Source organism: Protobothrops mucrosquamatus, unplaced genomic scaffold (genome assembly GCF_001527695.2).
Source record: "Protobothrops mucrosquamatus isolate PMUCROS unplaced genomic scaffold, P.Mucros_1.0 scaffold912, whole genome shotgun sequence".
NCBI lineage: Eukaryota > Metazoa > Chordata > Lepidosauria > Squamata > Viperidae > Protobothrops > Protobothrops mucrosquamatus.
Genome location: NW_015387163.1, coordinates 53,469 through 73,910, shown reverse-complemented (window position 1 = coordinate 73,910; position 20,442 = coordinate 53,469). Strand labels below are relative to the sequence as shown.

Below are 20,442 nucleotides of genomic sequence, written 5' to 3'. Positions count from 1 at the left end.
GTTTCTTTTGTAGGTATCATTAGATTTCTGAGATACCTTTAAGAAAAAAAATGAAATTGTGACTGTATTCATACATTGTGTTCATATTGAGACTTGAATAAAGACTTGCTGCCCATCTTTCTATTTTGTGCCTGGCTGCCTACCCTAATAATTCTCATTTTCCCTCTAACTTATACTAATGCCTATAGCTATCATAAGTAACATTAAATCTACTGTCTTGTTAGGTACTATAAAGAAATGGAGGTTGGAGAGCCACTTTGGTATAGAGGTAAAGGAGTTGGCTTAGAAACCAGGAGACCATGAGTTTTAGTCCCTGTTTAGGCTGAATGACCTTGGGGCAATCACTCTCTCTCAGCCCAATGTATCTCATAGTGTTCTTGTTGTGGAGGAAAAAAAAGGAGGAGGAAGGATTATGTTTGTCACCTCGAGTTACTTATGAAATAAGAAAAATGAGGTAAATATTATATATGATATTACCAATCTCCCCAAAATGGTTAAAAGTTGAAAAATTTGCATGCGCATAAGGATACAATGAAGTTTACTATACAAGCAAATGTGACACAAATGAAAATGTTATATCATCAAATATTTTACCATAAATATTGAAAGGGGAAATTTAAGTATACTTTGCAATACTCACTTGCTATTAAAGGTTCCTGTTCAGAATATTTAAAATAAAATGTAACTTTCTCCAAGTCAAACAATGCAATCAATGTATCTTCTAGCATAGCTTGTTCATCAGTCTGCAAATATATAGAGAGAGAGACAGAAAGTAATAATCATGCTAGACTGATTATTATAAACATTAACTGCAGATGGTCATATCCTCTTTCACTGAAGCAATAAACTGACTCATCAGTAAATTAAGATGGATTGACTTCCACTGAATTTTACTCCATTTTCTCTTGTCAAATTATTAGCAACAATGTATACAGAACAGAAAGTTAATTACTGTGTTGGCTGTGTAATTTAATTGCATAGAATTTTAATCATTGTTCAAGTGAGTATATTTAAAATATGTTAGTACAAACCAAGCTTAAGTGCTTACATTGGCTTTTGTATGTTACACTATTTAATACACTGAAAAGAAAATGAAGTTTTGTATTAGTGTGGCTTCTAAAATAATTCGTAATTTTCTCACGTTGCTAACAAAGAAAACATTGACATAGAACTATAGTCTACTAGAAGGCAGATTTATAGAACTTAGAAAGAAAAAAAATCAAGGAATTTCTGATTATTTTCTAATGTAAAATGTAAAATAATGCAGATGTATCACAACTTCCAGAAACATTGTTAATCTATTAAAGATTAGCCACTTTTCATCAACCTAATGTCATTCAGTGTACTGTATAACAACACTTAGAATTCTCAGCCAGCATGGACAATGTTTATTTGGGAATTTTGGGAAGTATAGTACAATAGGGCACAAAATTGGGAAAGGCTGAAATATGAGCAGAATTTCTTATCCAGAAATCCGAAATTCGTTGGCTTAATAGGCATATCTCTGCTACAGTCCCATCTTGTGGAACATTTTCCCCTTGGAGATTAGAATCACTCTAACCCTATGGACTTTTTGCAAGGCTTTAAAAACCTGGCTATTTACATTGCACAGAATTTTAATTGTTGTTCAAGTAAATGAGTATATTTAAAATGTGTTACTACAAACCAAGCTTGTTCAAGTAAATGAGTATATTTAAAATGTGTTACTACAAACCAAGTCAAGTGCTTACACTGGCTTTTGTAAATTACAATATTTAGTATACTGAAAAGAAAATAACGTTCTGTATTGTGGCTTCTAAAATAATTTGTAATTTTCTCACATTCCAATCCTAGGGCTCTTAATTATCTCGATTGCTGTTTGTATTTATTTTCTGGATGTTTTTACATTTGATAGTTTAATTCTTTTATAATTTTAGAACTGTAAGCAGCCCAGAGTCACTTGACTGAATTAGGCAGGACAGCTATAGAAATTGAATGAATAAATAAATATCTGAAATTCTGAGGACAAATCGTAGCTACACAAGAATACAGATACACACACCACAGAATGGCCTGCCATGGCAGTTTGGTTATTCCATTTCATTTGGCGGGTTGCCAGCATTGCACCATCATTCACCAGAGGTATATATATATGAAATTGTTCACTGCTTCCCCATCAAATCCCTTCAGGATTTATCTTTCTACATCCCAGATCATTCTTGGATTTTTTTTCCTCTGTAGGAAAATACATTTCCAAATAAACAACTAGGCTGAACCCACTTGATCTTTTTATTTTCTAGCAACACTTGTGAGGTTGACACTTCATTTGTAGTTTTCCAAGATCCCTCGTTATTAATCAAAATAACTGGTTGAAAATTAAGCTCATCTAAAAATGGAACTGATGAGTGCCAAGAGATCTCTGGGGACACATTGGTGGCCTGAAATATCACACTGAGGAAAACTGCTTCAAAATTGAGGAATATAGGACACTGATACAAAACCACAGAAATCAAAAAGAATGAAAACTCAGTATTATTTAAGAAGAAACAATTTTCTGATGGAATAAATTAAAAAGATATAAATTTAAGTCAACAATGTTCAACAGCATTAACAATTACAATATAATGTGTTCATTCCAGACAGACGTCATATGAGAACTAGGTTATAACCAATTTAATGACTAATGTACCATCACTTTCATTGAAACTAAAGTGAAACTAATGTCAGCTAGATTCAATCCAATGGATCCTGGTATCACAGGTTACAAAAGAAGTCCTGGAGAAAATAGAACTGAAGCCAAATCACATATAAGGGAGAAGAAACAGCACTTTCACATGAATGAGGGCTAGAGGACTGTAGTTAATGGTATAGGGCTAGAAATGCTATTTTTAAGAGTCTCAAATCTTTCGCAGTTCTGGCTTCAGAGAACACTTCAAAATTAAGAAAACGGACATAATTAGAAGCAACAAAAAGATCTAAAAGACTAGAAGTAATTTTGAATATTAATATGAACTAATTGGCTCTTTTACTTTGGCACATTATAGATAGTCGCACGTTCAGCCAGATGTTCAGACTGGATCTGGCATTTTTATCCACCTATCGAGGCAAATGTTGATATTCAATGGTGTTAGAGGATTGTTGCAGGATTATTATTAGTATTTATTAAATTTATTTGCCACCTAGCTCACTGTGGGACAATATAACATATTCCTGATACTGTTGACCTATTGGTTTGATTTACCAAGTCTTTAGAATAATATAGAATGTTTTCAATTAATATTCAACAGCATTATTGAAAAATTGCTCTTTTGTAGAATTTCATTTCAGGTGTTGTTCAGGATAATAAAATATTGGTCAATATTATATAGACATTCATAGGAATTCTCACCAGGTTTGGTGACAACAATGACTGGAAGTAAATGAGGACGCCTGCAGTAGATATCTGTTCCAACCATCTCCTACTGGCCTCTTGTGTTTCCATTTCATACTCCTTGCCATTGTCAAACATTTGATTTAAGGCAGCCATTAATTGCTCTGAAAATGCACAAACTGTAGCTACTAGACTCTGGCAAAAGACCATGTCTCTCCTGAGCTGTATCTCACTATCTGAAAAAAGCATATTAGGAAAAATAGGTGAAAAATCATCTAAATTGATGAGAAAGTAAGTGTAGTCCTAAGCACTGATCTTGTTTTCTGGGCATAAAAATTTCTAATAAGCACCAAATTATATCTATATATCTATATCTATATCTTTATCTATCTATCTATCTATCTATCTATCTATCTATCTATCTATCTATCTATCTATCTATCTATCTATATACACACACACACACACACACACACACACACACACGTAGGTTATTTTGATTGCACAAGCTGATGAAAGAAATGCCATGCTATCACTATATAGTAAGCTTGTAGAGTACAGGTACATCGTAAATGAATTTAATTATTAAATTATTCTACCTCAGTATGGATTCAAAATGCTATTTGCTGTTGAATCTTGTTTAATTTAAATGTGTCTGCTTTAATACTTTTGTATTCTGCATATACATCTAATACATACCCACAAGTTAGCCTACTTTCATGGCAACTGCCTTCTGTATTATAAATGATCAGTTACCTCTTTATGTCACATTCTTATACATGCTTTTGCTCAGAAAGTGAGAATCCAGTGAGATTCCTGGGTCTTACTCTCTTGTGTATCTATAGAGGAAGTCCTTGTTAACAACCATTCATTCAGCAACTGTTCAGAGTTATGATGGTGCTGAATAAAGGGGGCTTACGACGTGTCTTCACAGTTGTGGCTGTCACTGCATCCCCACAGCATATGATCACAATTCAGCTGCTTGGCAACTGGCTCACAATGGCTTGGTAACTGTCTTACAATGTCATAGCATCCTGCAGTTACTTGATCACCATTTGCAACCTTCACTGTTAGCTTCCAACAATCAAAATGAATGGGGAAGCCAGCAGAAAGTCACAATTGGTGATTATGTGACATTCTTGCTTAATGACAAAGAATGATTTGCTTAACAATAGCAAATGGAAGTGCTGGGATTTCTGTCACTAAGTGGTGCAGCCACATGACATCACACTGTGTCACTTAGGGGTATAAATTCTAGTCTCAATTGTCATTGTTAAACAAGGAGCATCTGTAAATGAATTTATGCAAAAGCCTTCCTGATTATATTTATCATCTGTTCCTCAAAAATAAGTTTTAAGTCCAGAAGTCCTCATTAAGATCAGATTAATAATATCAATTACTAAATATTAAACTATTTTACTTACTTACAGTACTTATAAGTACTGATAGAAAGAATATTTGTAGCTCAGAGTTGAACTGGACTCCTTGGTCGTCTTTGACCTTGGTTGTTTTCTTACAGATGTTTCATTATCAAATTAGGTAACATTATCAGCATATTCATGATGTTACCTAGTTTGGTAGTGAAACATCTGAAACAAAACAATAAAACTCAAAGAGCACAAATGAAGACATTTGCAAAAGTTGATCAACAGCTTTAAAAAAAAAATTACCTGTGTATTCAAGAAGTGCCAGAAGGACTCTTGCTTTTACCTCTGGAAAAGAAAAATAGAAGAACCTGAAAAGATAAAATCATGTTTGCCACTCATGGAGAGTCCCTTTCTATTCAATACTACATTTCTATTATTAAGCAGTATGTCTTTCAATCAATAGGCACAAGAACAAAAAGGATCTTCATATCTTTCCCTATTCAAAGTGACAAGGTTATCAATTAAATACAAAGACTATACATATAGGGTAAAATATTTATTTATACCATCTAAAGAAAAACCAGAGAAAACAGTAGGTCAAGTAACATTACCAACAGCTTTGCCATCAAATGCCATTTATTTCAGGGATAACTACAGTACACAAAGAAAGAAACTGTTCAATGAAGACTGGAATTTACCATGATTGATATATTAACAAATTGCTGGAAGAATAAAAAAAACGATCTCAAGCTAGAGGGAGAGACCTTGAAAAAGTTTGAAGCACTTATTCAAAACCAAGATCACCTATTATCGTATGTACAAATTATTATTAAAATATGAAAAGGTGATAAATCAAAAGTTGTACGAAGTGAATGCAAAACTTCAAAGAAGTAATCATAGTATAACAATGGAAAGAGCTATGAAAAAAGTCAAAAAAGCCGCCCTGAGTCCGCAAGGAGAAGGGCGGGATATAAATCTAAAAAATAAAAAAATAAAAAATAAAAAATAATAATAATAAAATGTATTTTGAGTAATAATTTAAGGGAAAATAGGTATAAAATGTTTACAGTAACTTCATCAATAATTACCAAGATAGACAAATAAGGCAACAATAAATGTTGGAAGCACTATAACAAAGAACATTTTATTATATATAGTGATCATGTAAAAACATTCAAAAGTACTAGAAATTAATATTGAATTGAAATCATAAACTTTTATATCACATACCATTCCAGAAAACCTAAATGAAAAATACCACACTTCATTAAGATAGATGCTAAAAGCTCCAAGAACAAATTTGGTACAAAACTGTAAAAGAGAAACTTTATCAAAAAAAGGGGGAAGGATGATTCTTTCTTGGTTTGCCAAGATATGCTACTGGAATAGAAAGGGTCCAGATGGATTGTGGAACAGAGGGAACTGAAGCTATGGAAACTAGGAACTGGAACTGTATGATGCAAGACCAGGGAAAGATACCGTGAAAATATCTGAGGCAGTGGATCCTGGAAATGAATGGCGGGCTGAAGATGGCTCTGCATGATATGAAGCCAACGATTACAGATAAGAACAGGCAGCTGCTGAGTAGATCAGCTCCTTTAATCCTTACTGGACAAAGAGAATATGTGAGGTTCCCCAATCTGCACACTATATCATTGAATCTCATGAGAATAACGCAAAGTAATAGTCTACAGAGGATTGGAGAACTGGGACTAGCTCCATACTAGCTCCAGCCATCATTTTCCCACTTCCTTTACATTTTGGAAATTGTCTATTAATTGCTTTAAAGAAATTAAATCCCTTCAAAATGACAAGGCTGGAAACACTGGGTAAGTTAGCATACATTACAGTTAAAATCTGTTTGTGTACAAATTCACATTTATGTTTGTGTTCTCTCTGTCTCTCTGTCTCTCTCTCCTCCCACATACCTATATCCATACACATAAATGCTTTGCATTAGGACAAATCAGCTAGCAATAGACACATAAATCTAAATCATATTTTCATACCATTCCAAAAAGACAATTAAAAAAAAATCTAAGAAAACAAACTAGACAAACAAACCAGAACAGAATCTCTCCATCAGCCAACACCCAGATAAGCAGAAAACAATATCACCAACAAGCAGAAGACAATACTCTAATCATGAAACTACCAAGAAAAAAACACAACCCAACAATACTGAAAGGGCAAGCTATTGTATATAAATGGAGTAATTCCCCACACTCACTTGCACTGATGATGATACCAAATTGGTTAATGAAACTTCAGAAAATCTAAAACATCTGAAAACCTTATATTTCAGAGCTTCTGTCTAAGAAGCACACAACAAGAGCTGCTATAAATGAATTACTAACCTTCAACAAATTTTCGGATGCTTTGAGAAAGGTTTTGAACACTGCTGGGAAGATTCCAAGGATCTTGTTTAATATGACGCCTCAGTTTCTTTGGGCAGGTCACCTTAAGTTCAATTTCTTGCTGAAATTCTAGGCAAAACCAAAATTATTAATTTTGCTACAATATTTTTAGCTGATTGTAATACTCTTATAGCTATATGTCTTTCCAGTTGTACATTTGCAGAAGGATGCCATCCTAGCCTTGCAATAATGAACAACTCTACAAGTCTCCCTGGACTCCGTATTTAGGGGAGAATTCAGCTACACCTTGTTTTCTAAGTCAGTTTTGGGATGGTGGATTGCATCCCCACTTTGTCAATATGGAATGGGCCAACAGGGTGCATCAAAAAACACTCAAGACATACATATATATACACACACACACAAACACATTGCTTGAAGGCATACTCATAAAAAGGGAGTAATGGGATAGAAAAAATGTCCCTGTATGTGAGAGAATGCAATAACTAATTAAAATTAGTTAGATACCCCATTAACAACATTAAATGATTCCTATTGGCATATACCAACCATTATCTTCCATGCACATATAATTACTCTCATACACAGGAACATAGCGAAACACACATGCATATACACTTCCCTCCTTTCTTCCAGCAAAGAGTAGCAAAACAAACAAAGAGTAGCAGACATTGCAGAGATTATGAAAAATTATCTAGAGAAATGAAAAAAATCTGGAGAAAAGTAAAATTGAAAGTGGGAATGAGAATGGGAAAAAATACTGGCCAAACTCAGACTGCTGTTTAAAAAGTTTTATTCAAAATGTTCAATATTTACTGCATTTACTTGAGTATATCTTGCACAACACAATAAGAACCTATGCATTTCTTTACTTTTTTCTCACAATTCCTTCTGCCACAGTAATCTGTGCGCTAAAAAAGGCCCATAAAATGCTGGAGGTTCTCTAAATATAATACAAAGTACATTTCTAATTTTTATATTGTGTTTCAAAGAAATGTTAATTATAAAGTAATATTGTTAATAAAAGTGCTAGAAACTATGCTTACTGTCATACTTAGCTTTGCAAAATTAATACCTTGAAAACTTCGACCAGGAGTAAAGAACTTGGTTTGCTCAAAAGCTCTTGCCACTGCTGGACCTTTTAGCAGATTAATAATTGAATCTACCTGTTGGATTCAGAAATGATTGATAAATATTAAAAAAATTATTCTGATAATCCTTTCAATCTGATTTAAAATACTATAGTATATGCTAGATCAGTGATGGCGAACCTTTTAGAAACCGAGTGCCCAAAAACTGCCCCTGCCCTGCCCGCTCTGCTCTGCCCCGCCCCCAGCCCGCCCCCAGGGCCACTCACCACCTCCACAGATCGCCCAGGCGACCCAGCAGCACCATGGTGGCCATGCCCTCCACCCACGCCCCGCAGCATCAACTGCACGCGACGGAGAGCGAGGGTGAAGTCTTGTCCCCACTGCCTGGCTGCCATGCCCTTGGCTACGCTGTTCCGCATGGGCCACGCCAGGGGCAACTCTCTGGGGGAGCTGCTGGTGAGGGGGCCACTGGGGGAGGTGGGGCTGGGGCGATGGCATGTGTGCCCACAGAGAGGGCTCTGAGTGCCGCCTCTGGCACGCATGCCATAGGTTCGTCACCACTGTGCTAGATCTAGTTGGGAAAATCTAGGCATTTGTTAGAAGAAACAATATAAATAGAGATGTGGGAGATCCACCATTATGTATTTTATTTGAATTCAACTGGGGAAACCTACCTCCATTTTTGGTCTTAGTAGACAAATCCAAAATGTCAAAATCAAACAATCAAACAAGATCTTTTAACAACTCAGTAAGCTTGTCTATGGGGGGAAAAAACTAACCACTCTGATGTTTTCTCAACCAGTGTCAGGTTTCAGTTGACTTTAGTTCCTTGCAGATATGAAATGTGATTTATTTGCCTTGGTTTAGTGTGCAGTGTAAATCTATCCAATTGAAAACTGTGATTATTCTTGGTTGTGATTTGTGAGCTATGGTTTATTCATAATTGCTGCTTAAATGAACCATAGCATAGTAAAAGCATAGTGGAAACTAGCATGGCTTACATCATCCAAGGTCCCCTTTTTGCCTGTTCACTGTGCTAGACAGTTCTAACTTTGCTCTTATCCAATTCCTTCCCAAGACTTTCATATCTCTGTCACATGTTGTGGGGCAGAAGAAAACTGAAATGAAAAAGCTTACCTGACCAAAAAGATGCTCCAAGCAACCATAAAGTTTATCCTGCTTATCATGAGAAATGCAGATACTCTGAGGAAGTTCATCACCTAATAAGACAATATTTGAAATCACATTGACTTTAGATATTCATATTCCATATTTGAATTCTCTTGATGTTGAAAAAGATCTAGAAATTGAACTGGAACACTAAGTTTGCTATGAGAGTAGGGGTTTCCCCCCTCTTTTTGGAAAAAAAGTAATTACTTTCAGTCTGATTTTCTTCATTTCGCTCAAGTTCCTATTGCTTAACTGACAGCTTCATTCAGATTTATAGTAGCATTCCATCCAGAGTATTTCATCCATTACCCTAAGTGTTTAGAGTGTTGCAGTGGGAAATAAAAAGATCAGATGTATGCCAGTAACAACATCCTTTGTTTTGTCCTCTTTCAATAGCCTATTGATGTTTGGAAAGATGAAGATTAAAAGGATTCTTTAAATATCCTGATTTTCAAGTATAATTTGTCTGCCCCACAGATATGAGTTAATGATAGGTAAATTAGTTTTATATGTCTCGCCTATCCAGTTCAATTAAATAGAAATTAAGTTTCTGAAGAAAGAAAATACTTGAGGATAAGTGAAAGAAGGACATTATTTCCAACTTCATTACATATAGACATTAAGCTTGGGGGAATTCATATCTTTACTTCATTGCTGCTTAATTACTAGATAATATTTTCGATGAGTGTTATGACGTGATTTTTTTTGTGGTTGTGGTGTTTTATGACTTAATTTGTCATAAATGTGTAATTGTGACAGTACACAAGTTATACAAAATAAAATAAATGAACACAAGTTCTGGTAAACAAATGTCACATACTTTCCCCTAAATAAGTATGTAAATATGCACACACAAACACATATTTGAAAAGCACCTGAATCCATTTCATCACTATGAAAATAAGAACTGCATTGGCTACTGCAAATACTGGTGAAAGAAGCAGTAGAATTCCGGTTGCTGTTGCAATCACTAAAAAGAAGAAAAATGTAAGAGTATAAAACCTACAAGAATATACACTTTTTAAGGCATTTCTTTCAAATACTTTATTAGCTTTATTTATACTATTAAACAAGGCATACAATAAGTTTTATTTGTCTCTTGGGGTAAAAAAAACCATTAGTGCTTGTATATTTTTAAAGCCTTGCAATATAGTGCTAAAGGCTACAATTGAAGAGGGAAGTGAAAATGTATTAACAGCTGAGTCCTCTAAGAAAGGATAATATCGTTCAAGAGAAATGAATGGATGTGATAATGGGAAATTCATTCATATCAGTATATTGAATCAGACGGTATACATTTGGCATGTTTGCCTCAAAGTACACATTAAAAACCCCTTTACTTGGAAATAAGCACAAATGGGAAAATATTTTCTATTTGTATGTATGTATGTATTACTTAATAATACTGTAACAGATTTTTAAAAATTGTTAACATTGTATCATTATACACAGTAAAATTATAAATTTGGTGTTTATTATTATATTAACTGATACATTACCTATATGAATCCCTGTTGCTTATAGTGTCATGACCAGAATCTTCCTGATCATCATTTACTACATTGAAGCATACTTTTTTTCCATTGCGTTCTCCTTTTTCGTTATCACTGTCTGTTGACATTAACAATTCATGGTTTTTATTTTGTGAACTTGGAGAATATGTTATTGAAGAGAGAAGGCTGAAATTTATAAATTTAATAGAGGTAATTAAAAATAGTGCATACCACTAATTTGTATGAAAATTTGTAAATGCAGACATTGCATACTCTTAAAATGGAAGCAGGAATTTAACATGGCTAATCTCATACAACAGCCAATCATGAATTACTCTATCTAAATATTGTTCACTTATTCCATACACATATAGCTTTACTGAAAATAAAGTTTAAAGTTTTAAACTAAAACCAGAGTCTGTTACAACTGGAAGAAATTCAAAAGACCAGAGGTACTTCTATTTCTTATTAGAGTTGTCTTAATGAAATCAATGGAGTTATTGGCTTGATTTGTTTGAAAAGTATTTGTCCCACCCACAAATGTCAAGTACTGAATATGAAAAGGCAGCATGGAAAATGTGTTATCACTGACTTATGGTTCTCCAAGAAAAATCCAAATGTAATCTAAAACTATAATTCTAGAAAACTAATATGTGTATTAATATCCCAGTCCATAAAGATATAAACCTTAGGATTACTTACTCATCTATTTGAAATACACAGTTTTCCACCTCCTTTAATGTACTTTGTAATTTGCATAATAGTTTCTCATAGATGTCTTGTGTTTCTAAATCTTCTTCTTTTAACAGGTACCTTAAACCATGGCCATCCTGTTGACCTAATGAGTGACCTGATGGAGCGGCCATGGTTGTTATAGTATGTTGTACATAAACCATGGGATTCAGTTTACCTAGAGGAAATATATTGCATAAAATGCTGTATTTAGATTCACTATAACTCAATTTAAGTGCAAAAAAAAAATCCAGCTCACTTTCATAAATCCAATTAATAATTAGTTTGTACACATTCAGAATACAAGCAAAACATGATGCTGAAAATCCACGCTTGTGTTGAAATTAATTAATTCACTTCTACAAGCATAATTCATTTATTAACATTATCCCATAAGATAATGAAACAAGATAATCTGATTAAAATAGAAATAATTGAACAATATAAATACTGAAAAAAACATGAATTCTTGAAAAAATCTTTTTTCTCCATAATTTAGCAAAAACTAGAGACAGAAATAGACAGGCTGACATAGACATGCAAATTATGATTATTTCTCAGCTGACAGGAGAGTAAAATTAAGCAAACAAACAATGCCGTCAATACTCCTCTTTTCGTGATTTTCAATGACTACTTCAAAAAAAATGTGCCACTTATTTAGCAAAGATGGCACTCAGTTTAAATAGGACACTTTCTCTGATGAAAAAAATAGCTGAATCAGATAAACATTTTCAGCTTCCTGTTATTACAATCATCGTGTGACCATTTAATTATTTGAGGAAGAAGAAATAAGCAGTAATTCAGATGAATCACAAAATAAAAATCCTTCAATTAATAGTGCTTATAGAGTAAATTTGGTTCCAATAAATAAATAAAATTAAAATGGAAAATCATATATATGGATGTGGCTTGGCTCTGTGTATAAGTCTGCAATTACCAATACACCAAACTAGGCATTATGCAGTGCCAAAGTGGCAATTTCCCATATTATATTTTTTCTCTTTCCCAAAGAAGAAAACGCTAACGAGCTAGAAAGTTTTGGAATTCCTCCAAAGAACCGTAGCCATTGCAGTCACTCTCTGCCATTTGCGCTTTAAGAGGGAGCACCAGACATCCTTGCATGGAGAAAAACAAGGCACTCTCAAGGAGAAATACCCTGCTGAACAGATTCCCCTCTTCATCATTTTCTCTGAGAAAAACAAGCATGAATGAAAAATAGAAAAGGTAAGTGAAAGGGGGGCAGTGATAGTATTTGGTTTATAAAGCAAAAACAGTCCAAAATCATTTTTCCTTGAGTAGAACCAAAATTTCTTCTTTACCCTTAATAATGGCATCATTTAAGACATTCTATACCTCCAAATTAACCCAATCTCTTCATTTCTTGTCATGCTAGGAAAGAAACAAATTTTCAAAGATAGACATTGCGGTTTACCTTGCTCCGTATGTCTGTTTTCTTTTTCATGTGAAAAATGTTTCCTGCTATCTAGTTGAACACCAAAGGCACTGCCAAGTGAGGTTGACGTTTTAGGATATGAGACTTCCATAACATTGATATGGCAATTAGTCGGACAGAAATCACTGCTGTGCAGTGGTGAGATTTTTGACTTAGCTTGCTTGAAGGTAGGCCAAGCTCGATTTTTTAGGACTCGTGAAAACTACAGGTAAATCCAAAAGGGAAATGTTATATAAATCCAAAGATTCCAGTTTGAATTACATAATAACTTTAACAATTCAGTTTTTAGATGTGAGAAAATGTATTGTTTCAGACTCTTATTTTTGCACACAGAGTTTCTGTTTCCACAACATATAACGCTGCACACAAAATTGTATTTCTGCATCAAAATAACTGAGAATGGCACACCTGTCGAGTTAAAGATAATGTCAGTTACAAAGAATCAAAAGCAGCATCCACAAAAGGACTTTGAACGTATCCTATGTTTTGATAAACACAAATTATACCCACTTTCTAGATCATATAATTGTAAGAGTGAGTTACACATTTCATTTCCAAAAGGGAGAAAAATAACCAATCATTGATCTGTTATTTCTATTCTCATTTGATATAAAAATCTGATCTGTTTTAATCTGAATATTCTATAGCCCATGGAATTGTAAAGATAATTAAATTGATGCTGTAGTAATAAGGTAATAATAAAAAGCCATTGCATAATTCTTTATAAATTTCAAACTTTTACACTGAAACTAACAGCTCAGTTAAAGCATTCTCGACAATCTGTTTCCACCTGAAAGATAAAGACAAAACTATCCTTAGAATAAAACATATTCCAACAGTCACTCAAATAGAAAATGTTCTGAAAATAATAATTGTGCATCATGTTCATAGATTCTCAAAGATCTTATCCAAGCAGATGGGGAATATGTGGGTTTATAACTTTAGGTTTGGTAAATATGTCTACCTCCCCCACATGGTTGTACCAGTGTACTTGTTCCTGGTCCAATATGCTCTTGCTATTCTTGTCCTGGACATTGCATATATTATTAATTTTTTTCTACAATACACCAGCAATAAATGAAAAGTACTTTGTCTATCATAGAAATTTTAATTGCACAGGAATCACAAAAACATAAGGCCAGTTTCCTGCTAATTTTTTTTCTTCTCATGTCATCTTGTTCCATTTAACATGTACTCTCTCAGAATCTACTTTGCAGATTTGCAGATCCCAAGCAATTTTGAAGTATACCTTATCATGAAAATATTATCTATATACCACCTGTGTATTTACTTTGATTCTACATATTTACAGTATATGTAATTGTTTACCCATACTAAGTTCTAGTTGAATATTTTCACCATTTCTTCTAAGCAAATTTACAACCTTTACCTTTTTATAACTTGTAATCCTTCTGCAAATGTGCTCTATTTTTTCACTGCAAATGGCACTGAATTTGCTCTGAAGATTGGTAGGAATTACTTCATGTATACTATTTAAGCTGCTACAGTTTTGCACAAATTGCTCGTCACTTTTTGCTAGAGCTTCAAGGATCTATAAGTAGGACAAAAGTAATTATTTAAAGGTTATTAATTCTCATAGCACAGCCCTAATATATGTATCTATCCTTATGTATTTGTTATGTATTTAGTATTTAATTTTTTCTTCATTAGGTTCGTATTGATATTTCACAATACTAATATTTGTGAAACTAACTGGTCCAATTATTATGGCTTAAATAAAAAACCCAGACAACTCATTTATCAAGCAGTTTTCAGATTTGGACTTTGAGAGGAAGTGAAATTCTTGGATTAATTAAGACTCCTGTGAGCAACGGCAGAATCATTCTGTCTTCTAGGACATGATTTGTAAGCAGTAAAATGTCTGTGCATTGTGAACTCAAGGTGCACAAGGGGCAAGGCATTGAACCCACTGAAGAGAAACAGGCAATAGAACTGGAGAGAATACCCATAGAAGGAGGGAGGAACATCTAAGGATATAGCAAGTACAAGTAGAATCAGGGAGGAAGATCTGCACAATATATTGGATAGTGGAAGTAATTGAGCTTTATTAGAAAAGACAGTCTTAGAATGACAGCTTGTAGAAACATGACCAAGGTGCTGGATATCTAGGCATTTCCAAGAAAATGATTTGTCCTTCTTTCCATCCTCCTCTCTAATTCAGCAAAAAACTGTCTATAGAAGGAGTTAACAGAACAAGCAATTATTATGTATAGGAAATAGGCAGATAACAGGTGGAGCAACTGAAACAGAGTTGCAAAAAGCTCTGTATATACTATGATGTATGATATATTATACAAACATTTGATTCTTAAGCTAAGACCATTTATATTAGAAATATAAGCAAATAGCAAATACTTCAACTCTAACAATATAAATCAATTCAGCTGGCCAAGCACTGTATGCATGTCCAATTAGTCCTGTCCATATTCCACCCTTAGATACATTCCACAAGGAATCTCTTTAAAAACAAGTAAAATTTCATCCAATATCATACTTGCAGGAAAGAGTTTAGAAAAGTAGATTTTCCCATCTCCCCCTTTCCTCAGCATCATCCAAAGGTCTACATAGGAGACAAGCCAGTGTAGCACTTTCCAAAGTTAGGGAGCAAGGAGATGGCAGCTGCAGCAACAGCCTAGCGCAGCGGTTCTCAACCTATGGGTCGCGACCCCATTTGGGGTCGATAGACCATTTCACGGGGGTCGCCAAGCAAGGCTGTCCAGCATTTTTTTTGTCTGCCATTTTTTCCCCTTTTCCGGCGGGTGCCTTATCTCCCTTGGGATGAGCCAGCTGGTGGTCGGCCTGCTCCGTCTCTGCCGCTTGCCAGCTACGCCTTGGCCGGCGCAGGGGGCGGAACCATGCATGCGCGGCACTCCCGGGCAGGGAAAGTCCTCAACTTACGACCAGTTGGGTAGTCCTCGACTTACGACCGGTTTAGTCCTCGACTTAAGACCGGTTTAGTCCTCGATGTACGACCGGTTGGGGGTCGCGGCATTAAAAAGGTTGAGAACCACTGGCCTAGCGTCACTTTGGAGAGTGAGATGGGTAGCATATAAATTTAATAAAGAAATGAAATAAAGAAATGAAAGGTGCACAGTAACAACAATGGCAAGAAGATAGAGGCAACATTACAGTGCACTGAGGATGGAGGGAAGAAGGAGCAGCAGTTGTATATATTGTTACAGTCTAGCAGTAGAATAACATTTTGGAGTAAGGACAAATTTGTTAAGTCTGTTCTGAAGTGATAATATTTCATGGTTTTCAAATTATTAGAAAAAAAAATTCCAGAAAGTCTGCAAATTGCATTGACGAGCCAATTATTTATTGAATTCTAATCAAATATCAAATGTAAAGAGATCCTCTTACAATGCCATATAGAGACTGAAATAACTGAAGAACTGACAACCTCCACTGATGACACGTACTATAGATACATCACTATTACTGCCAGCAAGCTAATCAAATAATGGACTTAATATTGAGAGAAAGAAAAAGAGGCAAGACTTTTCCTTTGTGTGAAATGAAATCCTGTACCAATTAGGGAGGAATATTATCTGCATACAATAATATAATAATATAGTCTTTCTGTGATGATTTTGATAACATGGAGACAAAGGGGAGGGGGGAAGAGGTATTTTGTTTTGTTTAGCATCTTAATTTCCTTGACCTGATCTATATTTAGAGCATTATTATTTGATCATAATAACACCTTTGAAATAATTAAATGTATCTTTTTCCTTCTACTACCAATCTCATCCTCCTTGTTTATTAGATAAATTATTTATAGTTGTGTTGTTCTGAACAATTAGTAAACATCAGATTATGAATTCTTAATATATAGAAGAACTGCAAATCTTTTTTGTAACCAACCATGTTCTTCCACCTTTGTTTTGCAAAATGATATAATTCTTAAATCTTACTATTAAAATAATTCTTAATAATAATTCTTAAAACTACTATTAAAATACAATAGGGAGATGAAATATTGTAGCTCATAATTTTGGGAAATAAAAGAAAAGTTTCAGGACTAGTTTGATGCTTAGCCTCTTTTGCATTTATCATTTATCATGGTTTGAATTTAGTAGATAACGATTAATCATAATCTTAAATAAACATCAAAAGTGCACAAATCACTGATTTGAAATAAAATTATTATAATTTTCAATTTTCTTCAATAAGAACATATAAAGTACATACAAACATACATGTTTTATGCATCATACCTTTGCAGTCAGACTGAAAAAGCCTTTTGGTTCAATCATTTTCTCTAAAACATGGCATTTTATTCCAGCAGTGCTATCATACTCGTAAACAACACCATATTCCAGATGAACATTATCAACAGTCAGGCAGACATGATCCTTTCTTCCATCAATTATTGCCATAGTATTAAATTTATCAATTGCTTCTAAAGACAAACAAAAAATCAATCTATTATATAGACTAATTACTATAGACTACCTCTGAAACACATATTATTTATTGCAGAGTCATTTAAGAAATTATTATGATCAAAAATTTAGACCCTCCTTGTGATTGTCTACTGGCTAACTAGTGCAACATAATTTCTAAGATTCCCAATGAATTCAAAAACAAAGTCATATATATCTAAGGCAGTGGTTCTCAACCTTTTTAATGCTGCGACCCCAACCGGTCGTAAGTCGAGGACTAAACCGGTCGTAAGTCGAGGACTAAACCGGTCGTAAGTCGAGGACTACCCAACCGGTCATAAGTTGAGGACTTTCCCTGCCCGGGAGCGCCACGCATGCGTGGTTCCGCCCCCTGCGCCGGCCAAGGCGTAGCTGGCAAGCGGCAGAGACGGAGCAGGCCGACCACCAGCTGGCCCAGCCCAAGGGAGGTAAGGCACCTGCCGGAAAAGGGGAAAAAAATGGCAGACAAAAAAATGGCGGACAAAAAAAATGGTGGACAGCCTTGCTTGGCGACCCCCATGAAATGGTCGATCGACCCCAAATGGGGTCCCGACCCACAGGTTGAGAACCACTGATCTAAGGTATGACTGTATTTCTTCATTAATTGACAAAAGTAATATCTGAAGAACTCATGCATTTCTATACGGTTTGCATCCCAACTTTGCTGGCATGTTTGCTCACTTCAAGAGAGATGTGTAATCTCCTTGTTTTGCTCTGGAATGCTATACTTGCTTTTAATACTTTAAGAAATGGTCAAACTTTTATTGTGATTAATAATAAGAGAGAAATAATCCCACCTTCAACTTTGTAATTAAATGTATCTCCTCCATCCTCACCCAATGGTTTAGCATTTGTTTTCTGAAAATCCTCCTGAACACTGTCAATGTTGTTATATATCCATTGAATAGAATCTTGCTGTAGAATAACAAATAATTTATAAGCCTCATTAACACTTTAATACATATAGGTTTTGGAAAATAAAAAAAGTTTAGATTTAATTTGCAGTTTATTTCCATGAGGGAAGAAAGAACTGCTGCTAGAAACAGAACGTTTTATTTGTTTGTTGCTGAAGTCCATGGTTCATTTTTTTATTGATCATATGAAGCTGTATCTTAGAGGATAGTTTAAAAAAGTTAAAGTTAAAGTTAAAAAAGTTAAAGTTAAAAAAGTTACTGATTTACAAAATTATTCTTTTCCCCACCCACACAATTGTATTTTGACAGATTTTAAAATATATAATCTAAAGAGAAATGTGGATAAAATGAGGCTCAAGCACCGATGTCAAGTATTACTGTTTTTTCATAACTGCATCATTGAAATATATTCCCTCTCAATATAATTGAAATTATATTTATGAATAGTTCCAAATAATTTTTATTCAACAGATTAATATAGAAAAGACTTACAGAACCTAATACAGCCACATACAATGAAGGATCGTTGTATTTTCTCTTGGGTTTAGCTTTTATCTCACAACAATTTGTTATGAAACATATCAACAGAAATTGTTTGATAGTAATTAAAAGGGGCTAATCAAATAGTGTGATATAGGACTGTATTTTAATCTTAGTGTTGCCCATTTGTTTAATAGTAAGAACTAAACAGCAGGATTTATGCATCAGTGGAAGCTATGACTGGTCCCCTAACTCTTTATCCGCTTCTCTGCTTGTAAAAGAAAGTCATTTTGGTGTAGGTTTTAAGGTGCTTACCTAGAAACCAAGAGACTGAGTTCTGGTCTTGTCTTAGGCATGAAAAACCAGCTGAGTAACTTTGGACCAGTCACTCACTCTCAGTCCAACCCACTTCACAGGGAAAATAGGAGGAACTTAAGTTACTTAAAAAGTAATAAAATGGGATCAAAATCAAATAAATAAGAATAAACATGGTGGTCCATTCAGAAGTCCATCGTTAATCAGGAAGACCTTAGAGTCATTCTCAATAATATTAGTTATTCAGAGCATAAAAGGTTTTGTTTAAGATGGATATTCAAATCCTTCACTGGAAGTTTTTCGTCTTAGTTTTGTCTTTGATATTCTCAGGAAAGGTTTGTTTATTAAATTTATATCCTGCCCTATTATGTGATTCTGAGCAGCTGTCAAACAAACTTAATGCTAGGTAAAATGCCTTGTATGTTTTGTTTTTCTTTTTATTTCCACCCTGCACATATAGTAACAGGATCTCCATTATTTTCACTTGCAGATTGTACCTGAGTAATGGAAAAGAGCAAAATGTTCAAGGATGGTATCCCTACATTTAATTGTGAATGAAGCCCCATACCTTTTCAATATGAACCATGTGAAAGTAAAAAAAAAAAAAAACTATTCCATCCATTCATGGTGAAGTGTTATATTGATTACATTTTTCCAAGATAGATAATAAATAATAGTTATGGGCCACTGAAATAAAAACAAGGATTATATAATTATATAATGAACAAAATATTTAGCATTACATGCATTGGACGTCTGTATTTCCTGCAGGCTGTTACATGGGCAATAACACTTGCATGTGTTTCTTTGCTGACATTAATTCCATTCACTTTGATTATGCACTGTCCAGGATGAAGCCCAGCAGTAGCTGCCACAGTTCCTTTAAAATAGTTAACAAATTAAGTTAGAAATATACTTGGAAATGGGGAAAAGCCGTATTACAGCTGATTTTAGTGCCATTTCTTTTCAATTCCAAATTATATTAAATTGAACCAACACTACATTGTTAAAGACCACATAGAAATACTTTACTCTGAAGCATTGAACATCAGGTACTCAGCTGTACATATCCACCCCGGGCCACCCCAACGATGCCCTTGACGTGATGACCCGGTGTCTGGAGGCCGTGAGGGTCTGGATGGGGAGGAACAGACTCAGGCTCAACCCTTCCAAGACCGAGTGGCTGTGGCTACCGGCGCCTCGGCATAGTCAGCTGGTTCCATCGCTGACTATAGGGGGCGAAACTTTGGCC

The 20,442-nt window shown here is 34.6% G+C and overlaps 1 protein-coding gene across 1 annotated transcript in view; it reads right to left on the bottom strand.

The window, feature by feature from the left end:
- PREX2 (phosphatidylinositol-3,4,5-trisphosphate dependent Rac exchange factor 2) overlaps positions 1 to 20,442 on the bottom strand; it is a 74,051-nt gene that overhangs the window by 16,301 nt on the left and 37,308 nt on the right. The window contains exons 19-32 of the mRNA XM_015819391.1: positions 19,934 to 20,070; positions 18,279 to 18,396; positions 17,275 to 17,459; positions 14,424 to 14,585; positions 13,013 to 13,235; positions 11,551 to 11,758; positions 10,855 to 11,034; positions 10,231 to 10,325; positions 9,323 to 9,405; positions 8,170 to 8,260; positions 7,074 to 7,202; positions 5,020 to 5,061; positions 3,368 to 3,585; positions 641 to 743 (exon numbers count right to left, since the gene is read on the bottom strand). Coding sequence (XP_015674877.1) covers positions 641 to 743; positions 3,368 to 3,585; positions 5,020 to 5,061; positions 7,074 to 7,202; positions 8,170 to 8,260; positions 9,323 to 9,405; positions 10,231 to 10,325; positions 10,855 to 11,034; positions 11,551 to 11,758; positions 13,013 to 13,235; positions 14,424 to 14,585; positions 17,275 to 17,459; positions 18,279 to 18,396; positions 19,934 to 20,070 — 1,974 coding nt within the window. The remainder of the gene's footprint in view (positions 1 to 640; positions 744 to 3,367; positions 3,586 to 5,019; positions 5,062 to 7,073; positions 7,203 to 8,169; positions 8,261 to 9,322; positions 9,406 to 10,230; positions 10,326 to 10,854; positions 11,035 to 11,550; positions 11,759 to 13,012; positions 13,236 to 14,423; positions 14,586 to 17,274; positions 17,460 to 18,278; positions 18,397 to 19,933; positions 20,071 to 20,442) is intronic.